Genomic DNA, 17,934 nt, shown 5'->3' on the forward strand with positions numbered 1-17,934 from the left:
TGGTCAGGACGTGGCAGGGGGTATTTGTTTTATGTGGTTCAGGGTGTGTTTGTGTATGTGGTCATGTAGAGGGGGTATTTGGTTTACATGGTTCGGGGTGGTTGTTTATGTAGAGGGATATTTGATTTATTAGTCCAGGGTTTTGGTTATTGTTCTATGTTAGTTTAGTTCTATGTTCAGTCTAGTCGTTTGTATTTCTATGTTTAGTTAATTGGTGTTGGGGCTTTCAGTTGGAGGCAGCTGTCTATCGTTGCCTCTGATTGAAGGTCCTATAAATAGGTATGTGTTTGTCATGGGATTTTGTGGGAGATTGTTGCTGTGTATAGCTTTGTGCCTTACCGGCCTGTTCATTGTCGGTGTGTGTTTTTGTATACATGTTTGTTTTGGTTTTCCTTCTTTGTCCTTTAATAAAAGAAGATGAGTATACATTTTCCCACTGCGTTTTGGTCTACACCCTACGACACCCGTGACACTTCCCAGAAAGGTTAAGAGGGGGTAAAGCCTTCCTGTCTGTGTGGTTGATGTGTTACATACTGTACCTGTGTTTCTCATTACTGCCATACTTCCTCTTGACAGGGATAGAGTGGTGTTTACCATCTCTCTATGAGGGATTGAGTGGTGTTTACCATCTCTCAGTGAGGGATAGAGTGGTGTTTACCATCTCTCAGTGAGGGATAGAGTGGTGTTTACCATCTCTCTATGAGGGATTGAATGGTGTTTACCATCTCTCTATGAGGGATTGAGTTGTGTTTACCATTTCTCTATGAGGGATTGAGTGGTGTTTACCATCTCTCTATGAGGGATTGAGTGGTGTTTACCATCTCTCTATGAGGGATTGAGTGGTGTTTACCATCTCTCCGTGAGGGATTGAGTGGTGTTTACCATCTCTCTATGAGGGATTGAGTGGTGTTTACCATCTCTCTATGAGGGATTGAATGGTGTTTACCATCTCTCTCTCTGTGAGGGATAGAGTGGTGTTTACCATCTCTCTCTCTGTGAGGGATTGAGTGGTGTTTACCATCTCTCTCTCTGTGAGGGATTGAGTGGTGTTTACCATCTCTCTATGAGGGATTGAGTGGTGTTTACCATCTCTCTATGAGGGATTGAGTGGTGTTTACCATCTCTCTCTCTGTGAGGGATTGAGTGGTGTTTACCATCTCTCTGTGAGGGACAGAGTGGTGTTTACCATCTCTCCGTGAGGGATTGAGTGGTGTTTACCATCTCTCAGTGAAGGATTGAGTGGTGTTTACCATCTCTCAGTGAGGGATTGAGTGGTGTTTACCATCTCTCTCTCTGTGAGGGATAGAGTGGTGTTTACCATGTCTCTATGAGGGATTGAATGGTGTTTACCATCTCTCTCTCTATGAGGGATTGAATGGTGTTTACCATCTCTCTCTCTATGAGGGATTGAATGGTGTTTACCATCTCTCTCTCTGTGAGGGATTGAATGGTGTTTACCATCTCTCTCTCTGTGAGGGATTGAATGGTGTTTACCATCTCTCTCTCTGTGAGGAATAGAGTGGTGTTTACCATCTCTCTCTCTGTGAGGGATAGAGTGGTGTTTACCATCTCTCTCTCTGTGAGGGATTGAGTGGTGTTTACCATCTCTCTCTCTGTGAGGGATTGAGTGGTGTTTACCATGTCTCTGTGAGGGATTGAGTGGTGTTTACCATCTCTCTATGAGGGATTGAATGGTGTTTACCATCTCTCTCTGAGGGATTTGTGTGGGTGTGTGCATAAGTGTGTGTGTGTGGGAGGGTTGAATGCGTGTGATTGTCTGAGCTTCTGTGTGTGTGTGTGTGTGCGTGCATGAGGTTGTGTGTCTGTGTGTGTGTGCGTGTGTGTGTGTGTGTGTTTCAATCTATCTGAATCCTAGCCCTTTGATTCTGCTCATGGTAGAGAGGTTGAGAAAGGTGACGGAAGACAATCTTTCATTCTGCTGACAATGGGACAGCAATGAACCGCCATGTGTCTTCCATACACACCGGCACACGTACAAAGAGACTGTTTAACTAACCTTATGGGGACACATCCTAACCACTAACTCTTACCCTAAACTGCACCTTAACCCTAAATCTAATCCTAAACCTAACACTAACCCTAAATCTAACCTTAACACTAATTCTACCTTAACCTTAAACCCCTTAGAAATAGCATTTGACCTTGTGGGGACAAATGTCCCCAGTTGGTCAAAACATTTTTTGTTTTACTATCCTTGTGGGGACTTCTGGTCTCCTCGAGTATAGTTCAACACTTCCCCCTTACGCGCACGGACGCACACACACACACACACACACACACACACACACACACACACACACACACACACACACACACACACACACACACACACACACACACAGAGACTACCCCACTCTCCATGCCTGAGAGATGGAAAACACCACTCAGCACACACACACACACAGTTTCCCCATACCTGTAGCCAGGTAGATGATGTGGAACAGCATGTCTTTGCCTTGCACCACGTCCACAGCTACGTGGGAGAAGCGAACGTTGTCCTCCATGAAGTAAGGGACAGGCTGGACCGGCTGGATCACCTCATTCATCAGCAGGAACTTTTGGGCATCCTGCAGGTTCCTCTCTGTCAGGTTCAAATAGGAACCATAGTCTATGGTACCACACTGGAGACATGGAGACAAGGAGACATCTTGATAAGGAGTATTATTGATAAGGAGACATATTGATAAGAAGACATACTTTATTAATAAGGAGGCATATTGATAAGGAGGCATATTGATAAGGAATATTAATGATAAGGAGACATATTAATAAGGAGGCATTGATAAGGAGACCAACTTTATTAATAAGGAGGCATATTGATAAGGATACATACTTTATTAATAAGAAGACATATTGATAAGGAGACATACTTTATTAATAAGGAGGCATATTGATAAGGAGACATATTGATAAGGTGACATATTGACAAGGAGTATTATTGATAAAGAGACATATTCATACGGAGACATGATAAGGAGTCATATTAATAAGAAGACATATTGATAAGGAGCAATACTGTATTAATAAGAAAACATATTGATAAGGAGACATATTAATAAGAAGACATGTTGATAGGGAGACATTAATAAGGATACATATTAATAAGGAGAGATATAATAAGGATGTATATTGATAAGGATGTATATTGATAAGGAGCCATATTGATAAGGAGCCATATTGATAAGGAGACATATTGATAAGGAGTATTATTGATAAGGAGTATTATTGATAAGGAGACCTACTTTATTAATAAGGAGGCATATTGATAAGGAGACATATTGACAAGGAGTATTATTGATAAAGAGACATATGAATAAGGAGACATATGAATAAGGAGTCATATTAATAAGTCATATTGATAAGGAGACATATTGATAAGGTGACATATTAATAAGGAGAGATATAAGGATATATTGATAAGGATACTTTAATAAGGAGGCATATTGATAAGGAGAGATATTATAAGGATATATATTGATAAGGATACTTTAATAAGAAGGCATATTGATAAGGAGCAATACTGTATTAATAAGGAGCCATATTGATAAGGAGACATTGTGGAGAACGACCAATAGGTGGGTTTCCCTGTGGGTGCTGCTTTTTGTTTTACATCCATGCGCTTATTCACACCAAAGATAACAATTACATAATTAATAATACATTCTTTCAACACCAGCTATTCTCTCTTGGAATTTGAAAGGCCTAAACGGTCCTATTTAACATTGCAGCTGTCTTGATCTCCTAGCAAGAAACCATATTGATATAGCAATGCTCCAAGAAACACACCTGCTCCAAAAGGACGCACATAGAGAAGTATTTATACAACCTGGCTGCTTTGTCATCAGCCCCAAACCAAAGTAAAGGTGTTAATCAAACTGATGCATAAGAAACCAAATATTACCATCTTCGGTAAAGGAGAAGCTCAAGAAGGCAGAATCACTTTCCTTAAATGTATCCATAATGGAAAGAAAATGTCCTTTATTATTTTTTACGTCTCCAAATGCATATGATCCTACGTTTTTTGATTATCAGAACAGTATATTATTAGAATAAACTGAATTCCATCTGGTTATTCGGACAGATATGAATGCCATTTTGGACATGTAGAACAAATCTAGTAAAACCAACTGCAATCCACACACAACCATGGCTCTCCAGCATATACTCTCTGATTACAACCTCATTGATGCCTGGCAAGCACATAATCCTAAAGCAAAAGAGTACACTTTCTACTCAAACAGGTATAAATCATTCTCACAAATAGATTTCATACTAATATTTACACCCCTATTTTCTTTCATAAAAAAATAGAAACCCGACATATCAGCTTGTCTGACCACCATGCTTACTACTGCCAACTTACTACTGTCAATATCAGCTTGTCTGACCACAATGTTTACTACTGCCAACTTACTACTGTCAATATCAGCTTGTCTGACCACCATGCTTACTACTGCCAACTTACTACTGCCAATATCAGCTTGTCTGACCACCATGTTTACTACTGCCAACTTACTACTGCCAATATCAGCTTGTCTGACCACCATGCTTACTACTGCCAACTTACTACTGCCAATATCAGCTTGTCTGACCACCATGCTTACTACTGCCAACTTACTACTGCCAACTTCAAATGTCCGGATCTCCTAAAAGAGACACAATATGGCGGTTCAACACTTCATTACTACAAAATCCTACATTCTGAGATCAATTTGAAATTGAACTAAAATAATTTATAATGATTAATAAAAATTCTGTCGATGACCCCCGGATTCTATGGGATGCCACCAAAGTGTTTATGAAAAATAATGCAACTGCATTTGCATCTGGGTTGAATAAATCACAATTAAAGAAGATTTCAGATTTGTAAATGTTGTTAACTGTATTGGAGTGTTCTCAACAACCACTCTTGTCAGACCAGGTAGCTATTACTCTTTCCAAAGTCAAGACAGAACTTAATTTATTTATAAGATAATAGAGCAGAATTTGCCATCCATCGAGTTAGACTCAACCTTTACTTCCATGGTAATCGTCCCAGTCGTTTACTGGCCAACGTGCTACAAAGTAATGATCAATTAGCTGACACAGCAACTATTGAATCTGAAACAGGGGAATTACTATCAGAACCCAAATTCAATCAAAGTTTCTCCCAGTTCTTTAAAGAGTTGTACACCTCTTTGTAAATCCACGCCACGCCAAGCCAGACTAAGTCCTTTCTAAGATAATTAAGAGAAAAAAACCACCTCGCTGGGAGCCCAATCTCTCTTAATGAACTCAAAAGGGCATTGGATAGAATAAAGGCAAATTGCCTGGATGGGACGATATTCCTCCTGAGGCCTATTGAACAGTTTGGAATCAGTTAGGTCCACTATTGCATGAAATGACTAATACAGACATTCACAAAGGTTAATTTGGGAGAGATGTGAATACAGCACTAATTTTGCTTTAATATACTGCTCAAAAAAATCAAGGGAACACTTAAACAACACATCCTAGATGTGAATGAAAGAAATAATCTTATTAAATACTTTTTTCTTTACATAGTTGAATGTGCTGACAACAAAATCACACAAAAATAATCAATGGAAATCCAATTTATCAACCCATGGAGGTCTGGATTTGGAGTCGCACTCAAAATCAAAGTGGAAAACCACACTACAGGCTGATCCAACTTTGATGTAATGTCCTTAAAACAAGTCAAAATGAGGCTCAGTAGTGTGTGTGGCCTCCACGTGCCTGTATGACCTCCCTACAACGCCTGGGCATGCTCCTGATGAGGTGGCGGATGGTCTCCTGAGGGATCTCCTCCCAGACCTGGACTAAAGCATCCGCCAACTCCTGGACAGTCTGTGGTGCAACGTGGCGTTGGTGGATGGAGCGAGACATGATGTCTCAGATGTGCTCAATTGGATTCAGGTCTGGGGAACGGGCGGACCAGTCCATAGCATCAATGCCTTCCTCTTGCAGGAACTGCTGACACACTCCAGCCACATGAGGTCTAGCATTGTCTTGCATTAGGAGGAACCCAGGGCCAACCGCACCAGCATATGGTCTCACAAGGGGTCTGAGGATCTCATCTCGGTACCTAATGGCAGTCAGGCTACCTCTGGCGAGCACATGGAGGGCTGTGCGGCCCCCCCAAAGAAATGCCACCCCACACCATGACTGACCCACCGCCAAACCGGTCGTGCTGGAGGATGTTGCAGGCAGCAGAATGTTCTCCACGGCGTCTCCAGACTCTGTCACGCCTGTCACGTGCTCAGTGTGAACCTGCTTTCATCTGTGAAAAGCACAGGGCGCCAGTGGCGAATTTGCCAATCTTGGTGTTCTCTCGCAAATGCCAAACGTCCTGCATGGTGTTGGGCTGTAAGCACAACCCCCACCTGTGGACGTCGGGCCCTCATACCACCCTCATGGAGTCTGTTTCTGACCGTTTGAGCAGACACATGCGCATTTGTGGCCTGCTGGAGGTCATTTCGCAGGGCTCTGGCAGTGCTTATCCTACTCCTCCTTGCACAAAGGCGGAGGTAGCGGTCCTGCTGCTGGGTTGTTGCCCTCCTACGGCCTCCTCCACATCTCCTGATGTACTGGCCTGTCTCCTGGTAGTGCCTCCATGCTCTGGACACTACGCTGACAGACACAGCAAACCTTCTTGCCACAGCTCGCATTGATGTGCCATCCTGGATGAGCTGCACTACCTGAGCCACTTGTGTGGGTTGTAGACTCCGTCTCATGCTACCACTAGAGTGAAAGCACCGCCAGCATTCAAAAGTGACCAAAACATCAGCCAGGAAGCATAGGAACTGAGAAGTGGTCTGTGGTACCCACCTGCAGAACCACTCCTTTATTGGGGGTGTCTTACTAATTGCCTATAATTTCCACCTGTTGTCTATTCCATTTGCACAACAGCATGTGACATTTATTGTCAATCAGTGTTGCTTCCTAAGTGGACAGTTTGATTTCACAGAAGTGTGATTGACTTGGAGTTACATTGTGTTGTTTAACCTGTTAGGGCTAGGGGGCAGTGTTGACACGGCTGGATAAAAAACATACCCGATTTAATCTGGTTACCACTCCTACCCAGTAACTAGAATATGCATATACTTATTACATATGGATAGAAAACACCCTAAATTTTCTAAAACTGTTTGAATGGTGTCTGTGAGTATAACAGAACTCAAATGGCAGGTCAAAACCTGAGAGATTCCTTTACAGGAAGTGGCCTGTCTGACCATTTCTTGAACTTCTTTTCCATCTCTATCATTTACTAAGGATCTCTGCTCTAACGTGACACTTCCCACGTCGTCCATAGGCACTCAGAGCCCGGGAAAAAACAGAATGTCGTCATTCCAGCCCCAGGCTGAAACACATTATCGCCTTTCTCAAGTGGCCGATCAAGGGACACTGGGCTTATGCGCGTGACCCGACCGCCCCCGCCTTTGGGATTTTTTCCTCTGTTTGCCGAAAAGGAGATTCCCTGTCGGAATATTATCGCTTTTCAACGAGAAAAATGGCGTAAAAATTGATTTTAAACAGCGGTTGACATGCTTCGAAGTACGGTAATGGAATATTTAGAATTTTATTGTCACGAATTGCGCCATGCGCGCGACACTTCTTTACTATTTCGGATAGTGTCTGGAACGCACGAACAGAACGCCGCTATTCGGATATAACGATGGATTATTTTGGACCAAACCAACATTTGTTATTGAAGTAGCAGTCCTGGGTGTGCATTCTGACGAAGACAACAAAAGGTAATCAAACTTTTATAATAGTAAATATGATTATGGTGAGTGCTAAACTTGCCGGGTGTCTAAATAGCGAGCCCGTGATGCCTGGGCTATGTACTTAGAATATTGCAAAATGTGCTTTCACCAAAAAGCTATTTTAAAATCGGACATATCGAGTGCATAGAGGAGGTCTGTATCTATAATTCTTAAAATAATTGTTATGCTTTTTGTGAACGTTTATCGTGAGTAATTTAGTAAAATGTTAGCGAATTCCCCGGAAGTTTGCGGGGGGTATGCTAGTTCTGAACGTCACATGCTAATGTAAAAAGCTGTTTTTTGATATAAATATGAACTTGATTGAACGAAACATGCATGTATTGTATAACATAATGTCCTAGGGTTGTCATCTGATGAAGATCATCAAAGGTGAGTGCTGCATTTAGCTGTCTTCTGGGTTTTGGTGACATTATATGCTGGCTTGAACAATGGGTGTCTGATTATTTCTGGCTTGGTACTCTGCTGACATAATCTAATGTTTTGCTTTCGCTGTAAAGCCTTTTTGAAATCGGACAGTGTGGTTAGATAAAGGAGAGTCTTGTCTTTAAAATGCTGTGAAATATTCATATGTTTGAAAAATTGAAGTTTTTGTATTTTTGAGGAATTTGTAATTCGCGCCACGCCTATCATTGGATATTGGAGCAGGTGTTCCGCTAGCGGAACGTCTAGATGTAAGAGGTTAAATGATATGGCCAAACGCTTCTTGCAAATGTAGAAGGCCTTAGGGTTTGTTTATCCTCTCTAGGGGGTGTGGTACGCTACCGTCCCACCTGGCCAACATCCAGTGAAATTGTAGAGCGCCAAATTCAAAAACAGAAATACTCATTATAAAAATTCATGAAACATACAAGTGTTATACATCGGTTTAAAGATTAACTTCTTGTTAATCCAAACACGGTGTCAGATTTTAAAAAGACTTTACAGCGAAAGAAAATCATGCGATTATCTGAGAACAGCGCCCAGCAGACAAATCATTACAAACAGTAACCGGCCAAGTAGACGAGTAACAAAAGTCAGAAATAGCGATAACATTAATCACTTACCTTTGATGATCTTCATATGGTAGCACTCCCAAGACTCCATGTTACACAATAAATGTTTGTTTTGTTCGATAATGTCCCTCTTTATATCCAAAAACCTCAGTTTTGTTTGTGCGTTTTGTTCAGTAATCCATTGGAACAAAGCGTGGTCTCAGCATGCAGACGAAAAATCTAAAAAGTACCATAAAAGTTCGTAGAAACATGTCAAACAATATTTATAATCAATCCTCAAGTTGTTTTTGTCATAAATAATCAATCATATTACAACCGGACAATATCTTCGTCAATAGAAAAGGAGAAACAAGAACGGCGCACTCCCGGTCACACGTTGGACTCATGTCTGGAAATTTCTACTGTCCACTCATTGAAAGTGGTGTTCCTCCCTCATTTTTCAGAGTAAAAGCCTGAAACAATGCCTAAAGACTGGCAACATGTAGTGGAAGACATAGGGATCGTGAACTGCGTCATAAGTCTTTGTATGGTGGATAGGCTTTCAATGGAAAAACAGGCATTTCAAAATAAAGGCACTTCTTGGATGGAGTTTCCTCAGGTTTTCGCCTGCCATATCAGTTCTGTTATACTCACAGACATTATTTTAACAGTTTTGGAAACTTTAGAGTGTCTACCAATTATCTGCAAATCCTAGTTTCTGGACCTGAGTAGCAGGCAGTTTACTTTGGGCACGCTTTTCATCCAAAATTCCGAATGCTGCCCCCTACCCTAGTGAGGTTAAATCATTAGACATGTTATGTGGTTTTATTTTGAAATAAATGTACTTTTGATGTCATCTAATTCTGGAATGGAATTCTAGAATGGACGAAAGGGCGAAGGGGTCATGAGGAATTAGTATAGGGGTTACCAAACCTAAAATGAACTTTTTTTATGTGGTATGATGGTTATGGAGAACCACATGGGGAAAAGGAGACCAGTGAATTGTTAGACTCGGTGGAGAGATACTATCGCCGTGTTGTGGGATTTATTGGATGGGATCTTTTCAATTCAGTTAAAATGGGTATGCAGGAGGATGAAAGTCTTTGAAGAGGTATTTAAATGGTTTCAGAAGAACAGGGAAAGAAAGGGATAGGAAACATTGTAATGGTGTCGTAAGCTCTGAATATGAAAAATTCCTAATGAAGAATGATCAACTTCATTATGAATTAAATAGACAGGGGGATTTCATTATATAATTCTTGAGAAACACTCTCTATCCAAATTGTACCAGATTATTATTATAGGAATTAGGGAATTATAAACAGTTGTAATTCTAAATTGATTAGTTATTCGAATTGGTTTATTTTTTATTTAACATGTTTTTTTTTATCACGTGTTTGAAAGGGGAAAATGACCAGTTCCCTGAGGTCCCGGTCTTTGGGTACTTATACAGTGGTACTGCGTTCAGGCTGCATATAGAAAGGAAAATAGATGCTAATAAGGGATGACAGTAACTTCAAATGGATTGTGATATATGTATTGCTGATTTCATGTTGTGTTTTTGTTTTGATACAAATATCACCAGATTGGGATCCTGGAGTGGGAATTCTGTGATGGGTTAGGGTGCTAACTTCATGATCTGGTAACTCTTCTTAGAGGTCGCCAGTAGAATAAGGGAGTATGGACTAATTTAGAAAATGTTTTTTTAGCATTAACTTTATGTTATGCTTTTTGACATTTGTCTTAGAGATGATATTAAGAAAAGGTTAATGTCATAATTCGTCATATAGTCAATGTTTGTCTGGTTTCCTGAAACAGAAATGTAATGAACTTAACTGTTATGATCTGTGCTTTGTTGAGGTTATCATGGAAGGTGACGTCATATCGTGTCTTCATGCATGGTAGGAATAATTTGACCATAGACAGTGTGTGTAAACCTCAAAAACCCTCCCTAACCGCCTGAAGAAAGAGCAACAAAGGCGTTCAATGAGAGACAGTGACTTACCACTCCTATCTGAGTCCAAGCCATAAATCAGGGTTGGGGAGCTGAGAGCGTGTGGAGTGAGTGTGGAGAGAGAGAACAAGCTCAGGTGAGAGACTCGTGTACGTGGGAGAAACGGAAGTATCTACTTGGATATTAAAATCGGGACATTATCAAGGGCCATGAAATGTGACAAGCAAAAGATACATGTGCCGTCGGGAAGATGAACTGTAAACGATATCTGAAAAAGACACGCTAAAATGATAAGGAAAGTGTGTATGTGTGTGGGGGGGGTGGTATACGCCCTGCTAACTATTTCAACTAGAAATGCATTGAGATACTGATCTTTCTTTACCAGGCCACTCATGACAGGAAAACAGGGACAAAGGGGGGCTGTAATGAGAAGAGTTATGACCGGCAATAAAAAGTTGTTTATATATGTATGTTCTAACAGGGATGATGTGTGCGAAGTTGATAAACTGGAATTTGAGCGTTAGTCTCAAAGTAAGCACTGAGGTCAGTCATTCTAAATTTGGGTTGGATAATTTATAAAATGTTTTAGTTGTGATGAGAATACAGTGAGAGAGAATTGCTTAAGCACGATGAGGGGTGGATACGCTGCCAACATTTATGTGGCTGAGAGTCTCCAGAAACTTATCTCAAAGCATCATCCTGAGGGGAGGTGGTTTGTTTGGGGGAAGCACTGGATGATAGCTTGGTACAAACATGAAAGTTGTTTTTGTTTTACCCTGTATTCAGAATTGTAATGCTGCATCGGATCAGTGAGTGGTGCTATGTTATTAAACATGTACTTGGTTTCTCTTTTCTTTTCAAGTCAATATGTTTTTAGGTGTCGTGGAACATGAGGGTGTTCATTGTTCCAGAGGAGGGAATGATGTATATTGACTAACTGATTTGAGAATGTGCTAGTATGTTTATAGCTGTAGAAAATGCATTAGGAGTAAAGTGTGTTATGGGTTAAATGTAATGATAGAGGAGTATCCTTCCCAGAGACTGTATATGGTTACAGGAGATAGCTCATAGAAGAGGGAGAGCAGCTAACTGTACACAATGTGGGGATTTAATTGAACATTACACCTACCTAGATCATGGTGAGAGTAGAAGAGATACCAGTGGTATTACAGACACTATGGTAAACTTTCAGGACACCTGTGACTCAGAGTTTTGTTAGATTGAATATTATTCCCAACTCATACATTTTTCTCCAATTTCTAACAGCCGGTGAACATTTGACAGATTACATGCAGGAGGTTTTCTTACGGCAGAGGCTCTGTAGGACAGTAACTGAATGAGCAGTACTAGTAGCGTAGAATGCTATATTGATAGCATGGAATTGGACTACTGCGCAAATGAGGGGTATTGTGAGACTATAGTCATGGGCCATGTTGGAAGTAGCAGTGGTTACTTTAGTAGCATTGTTGGGATATCAGTTTATGACGACTCATGTCACATGGATTGATTACTGGTAACTGGGGGACCGATGGGAGGACAGGGGATGCGATTATTCAAATATCACAAATGATGTTGTCAGGAAATAACCCATGTGTTGCAGTGTGTATATCCTCAGGTGGAAGCAGAGATATAACCAAGGGCACGGGCTGAATTCTGGAGATTGAATGAACATCAAGAGACACCAGGCGGGGGTGCTGGAACAGCATTGGTTTGAGAGACACACTACTCCGTACAGTACCTGCAGTGGTTTAGATCGTCATGTCTCTGCTTGGGGGGTGCATAGTTCTCACGTGAAGTGAGGTCCAGCTGCATAATGGGTGAGTGAAGACACCATGACGAGGAAGCGGAGCGAGAGAGAGACTAGAGGCCACTGTAAGACATACATATGGGTTGGGTCTGGGAACTATTATAAACGTCATAGTTGGTTTGGGGTTTAGCTGCTTTATTGGTTAATGCATCATATGATAGAGGATAGAGGGGTAATTGTACTGTGAACAAAATGTTGAAGGCATTGATGTGAAAGCATATACAGCGCTGAGTTACCTCAAGAGGATGTAACGTGGATTAGGGATACGCACTTGCATATCAGGTGTTGTGCCTATCAGGTGAAATGGAGGAGATGGGGAACAAAGTGAAAATGACATGACTTGGGAACACCTCTCGGAACCTGGGGCCTAAAGGGGAAGACTGGGTGAAAGCATGAGGAAGCTTTTTAGAGCTTTCATTTCTGTGGAACCCAGCAGGAAAGTATCCTGGAGACATAGAGTCTGGTGAAGAGAGAGTGGGAATTATCATGGTCTCAGGAGACATAGAGTCAGGTGAAGAGAGAGTGGGAATTATCATGGTCTCAGGAGACATAGAGTCTGGTGAAGAGAGAGTGGGAATTATCATGGTCTCAGAAAGTATCCTGGAGGCATAGAGTCTGGTGAAGAGAGAGTGGGAATTATCATGGTCTCAGAAAGTATCCTGGAGACATAGAGTCTGGTGAAGAGAGAGTGGGAATTATCATGGTCTCGGACCGGAGACATAGAGTCAGGTGAAGAGAGAGTGGGAATTATCATGGTCTCAGACAGTATCCTGGAGGCATAGAGTCTGGTGAAGAGAGAGTGGGAATTATCATGGTCTCAGCGCCAGGGACATAGAGTCAGGTGAAGAGAGAGTGGGAATTATCATGGTCTCAGAAAGTATCCTGGAGACATAGAGTCTGGTGAAGAGAGAGTGGGAATTATCATGGTCTCAGAAAGTATCCTGGAGACATAGAGTCTGGTGAAGAGAGATTGGGAATTATCATGGTCTCAGGAGACATAGAGTCTGGTGAAGAGAGAGTGGGAATTATCATGGTCTCAGGAGACATAGAGTCTGGTGAAGAGAGAGTGGGAATTATCATGGTCTCAGAAAGTATCCTGGAGACATAGAGTCTGGTGAAGAGAGAGTGGGAATTATCATGGTCTCAGAAAGTATCCTGGAGACATAGTGTCAGGTGAAGAGAGAGTGGGAATTATCATGGTCTCAGAAAGTATCCTGGAGACATAGAGTCTGGTGAAGAGAGAGTGGGAATTATCATGGTCTCAGGAGACATAGAGTCTGGTGAAGAGAGAGTGGGAATTATCATGGTCTCAGGAGACAGAGTCTGGTGAAGAGAGAGTGGGAATTATCATGGTCTCAGGAGACATAGAGTCTGGTGAAGAGAGAGTGGGAATTATCATGGTCTCAGGAGACATAGAGTCTGGTGAAGAGAGAGTGGGAATTATCATGGTCTCAGGAGACATAGAGTCTGGTGAAGAGAGAGTGGGAATTGTCATGGTCTCGGACGTTGGTTGTCACGCATATATAATTATGCATAGCTTATCACATCGTTAACACGGTTGTGTTTTGCGTGTCTTTTTGTTGCTTTCCAAGTCTTGTGCTATCACTCTCTTAGGAACCAGAAGGGGAAAGTGGAGAAACTTAAAGCTGCTCCATCTGCCATTGAAGGAGACAGCAGATTCAGCTGGAACGGCATTTTGTTGTGTGATCATAGTTCGGAAGTCTCTGAATTTGTACACCTCGCGGTGACTGTTTCTTCATTGTTTGTTCATTTGTTTGTTTGTTTAATTCATGTTTCATAATCATTTGTTAGTTTTTTTTATTCATGTTTTATTATCATTGTTTATACATTTATTAGTAATTTCCAAGTTTATATGAATTGCACATTAGGATGCTGTTGTTCAAGATGAGGGACTGTTGGATTCGACATTTTTAACATCGAGATATTAATAAAGACATGATAGATCAGACGCATAGTATAGTAAAAGAGACTGGGTCTCTGTAGAAAGACAGATAGCTGTGGAATGTGTTGGAAAGTGTTGGGGGATGGGAGCAGAGCACCGTGTTGATACAGGAAAGACAGATGGACATCTGTGGATTAGATGAAGGAGGGGTTGAGGTCAGGAGGTGAGGACAGATTCTCATCAGGGAGTAATAAAGGTTTGGTTTCCTGTTACCCTCTTTACTCTTCCTGTAGGATCAAAAAATGTAAGGATTGGAGAGAAGGAGGAGTGTCTTAAGTGGAATATAAATATCTGGATGGGACAAATGTTGGGTTGTCTGAATTACAGCTGTACAGAACCTCTGGGAAGAATTAAACTTGGTTAAAGCTTCTCTAGTGTCCGTGGGTTATTTACTCTGAAAAATAAGAACCTAACACTACCAATTGGATATCATGAAATTGGGGACAAAAAGAGGGTAAAGTAAAACATTTTTTTTTTTTAAGAAGTTGTTACCGCGTTCCAACATATGCTTTCAGTTGCATGGTTGTAACAAAGGTACTCCACAAATACATTTGATTGATCACTTGAATAGTTGTGTTTTTTTGTTTTTACATATAGCCTACAGGAACATAAACTAATAAAAATGCTATTGTGTTTTTTGAGAAAAAAAAGAGTATTGGAATGTTACCCAAGGCCTACATAAACACAACCAAATTATTATTTTTGCGATAGCGTATATGACATGTATTAATTACACTGTTAGAATGTTGCAGTCAGAATTTCATGATATCTCATTAGCTTGTAGGGGGCTCCATCGAGAATTTCATGATATCTCATTAGCTTGTAGGGGGCTCCATTGAGAATTTCATGATATCTCATTAGCTTGTAGGGGGCTCCATCGAGAATTTCATGATATCTCATTAGCTTGTAGGGGGCTCCATCGAGGCCCAGCAGTTCTAGTGTTAATTCTGCTGAGGCCTCTAAATCCTCCCTCTGTTCCAAACTCCTGTGGAGTCAGAGAGCCTTCAGAGAATAAAGTGCAATTCACTATTAGGTAGAACGCTAGAGGTAGAAGTTAACCTTTAACATAGATCTAGGATCAGATTACCCTTCCACCATTCTAACCTTAACCATAAGGGGGATGTAATAACACCTGGTCCTGGGTTAGTGGTTAGGGCAACTTCTACCTGTTCCAAGAAGAGAACTGTCATAGTTTATTAGGAGCAGCAACACTCCATGGAACAGCAGGTTGGTCATTTTAACGCTGTCATTGTGACGTTGTACATTTCCTGTCAGTGAGTTTCATGACGTGGTGGGTCATTATTTTACAGGTTTGTAAGGTGATTGAGAGAGAAAATGAATTAAATAGAGCAAACTGTATGTGGACTCTGGGGCACAAACACAGACGCACGTATGGATGCACAAACAAATTAATGCATACCCACCAACACTCAAAATGAATACCCACCAACACTCAAAATGAATACCCACCAATGCTCATAGTGAATACCCATCAATGCTCATAATGAATACCCACCAACGCTCATGAAGAACACCCACCAACACTCATAATGAATACCCACCAACGCTCATAATGAATACCCACCAACGCTCATGAGGAACACCCACCAATGCTCATAATGAATACCCACCAACACTCATGAGGAACACCCACCAACGCTCATAATGAATACCCACCAACGCTCATGAGGAACACCCACCAACGCTCATAATGAATACCCACCAAAGCTTATAATGCATACCCACCAACGCTCATAATGAACACCCACCAACGCGCATAATGAATATCCACCAATGCTTATAATGAATACCCACCAACGCGCATAATGAATACCCACCAACGCTTATAATGAATACCCACCAACGCTTATAATGAATACCCACCAACGCTTAAAATGAATACCCACCAACGCTCATGAGGAACACCCACCAACGCTCATAATGAATATCCACCAACGCTCATGATGAATATCCACCAATGCTATTAATGAATACCCACCAACGCTCATAATGAATACCCACCAACGCTTATAATGAATACCCACCAACGCTCATGAGGAACACCCACCAACGCTCATAATGAATATCCACCAACGCTCATAATGAATATCCACCAACGCTTATAATGAATACCCACCAATGCTTATAATGAATACCCACCAACGCTTATAATGAATACCCACCAACGCTTATAATGAATAACCCACCAACACTTATCATGAATACCCACCAGCGCTCATAATGAATACCCACCAACACTCATAATGAATATCCGCCAACGCTTATAATGAATACCCACCAACGCTTATAATGAATACCCACCAACGCTCATGAGGAACACCCACCAACGCTTATAATGAATACCCACCAACACTCATAATGAATACCCACCAACGCTCATAATGAATATCCACCAACGCTCATGATGAATATCCACCAATGCTATTAATGAATACCCACCAACACTCATGAGGAACACCCACCAACGCTCATGAGGAACACCCACCAACGCTCATCATGAATACCCACCAACACTCATGAGGAACACCCACCAACGCTCATAATGAATACCCACCAACATTCATGAGGAACACCCACCAACGCTCATGAGGAACACCCACCAACGCTTATAATGAATACCCACCAACACTCAAAATGAATACCCACCAACACTCATAATGAATACCCACCAACACTCATAGTGAATACCCACCAACACTCATGAAGAACACCCACCAACGCTTATAATGAATACCCACCAACGCTCATGATGAATACCCACCAACGCTCATAATGAATACCCACCAACGCTCATAATGAATACCCAACAACACTCATGAGGAACACCCACCAACGCTCATCATGAATACCCACCAACACTCATGAGGAACACCCACCAACGCTCATAATGAATACCCACCAACACTCATGAGGAACACCCACCAACACTCATAATGAATACCCCCCAACACTCATGAGGAACACCCACCAACGCTCATGAGGAACACCCACCAACGCTCATAATGAACACCCACCAACACTCATGAGGAACACCCACCAACGCTCATCATGAATACCAACCAACACTTAGAATGAATACCCATCAACGTTTATAATGGATACCCACCAACGCTTATAATGAATACCCACCAACGCTCATAATGAATACCCACCAATGCTCATAATGAATACCCACCAACCCTTACAATGAATACCCACCAACGCTCATAATGAATACCCACGAAAACTCATGAGGAACACCCACCAACGCTCATCATGAATACCCACCAACACTCATGAGGAACACCCACCAACGCTCATAATGAATACCCACCAACACTCATAAGGAACACCCACCAACGCTCATGAGGAACACCCACCAACGCTCATCATGAATACCCACCAACACTCATGAGGAACACCCACCAACA

The 17,934-nt window shown here is 41.6% G+C and overlaps 1 protein-coding gene across 2 annotated transcripts in view; it reads right to left on the reverse strand.

Moving 5' to 3' along the window:
* The window catches only part of LOC106590611 (semaphorin-5A), a 334,049-nt gene that overhangs the window by 126,271 nt on the left and 189,844 nt on the right, over positions 1-17,934 (reverse strand). For both annotated transcript variants that reach the window (XR_014383102.1, XM_082970801.1), the window contains exon 10: positions 2,438-2,642. Coding sequence is in view for 1 of the 2 variants with exons in the window: in XM_082970801.1 (XP_082826927.1) it covers positions 2,438-2,642 (205 nt within the window). In the remaining variant the exon portion in view is untranslated. The remainder of the gene's footprint in view (positions 1-2,437; positions 2,643-17,934) is intronic.

The sequence above is a fragment of the Salmo salar genome, chromosome 29 (genome assembly GCF_965601325.2).
Source record: "Salmo salar chromosome 29, fSalSal1, whole genome shotgun sequence".
Lineage (NCBI taxonomy): Eukaryota > Metazoa > Chordata > Actinopteri > Salmoniformes > Salmonidae > Salmo > Salmo salar.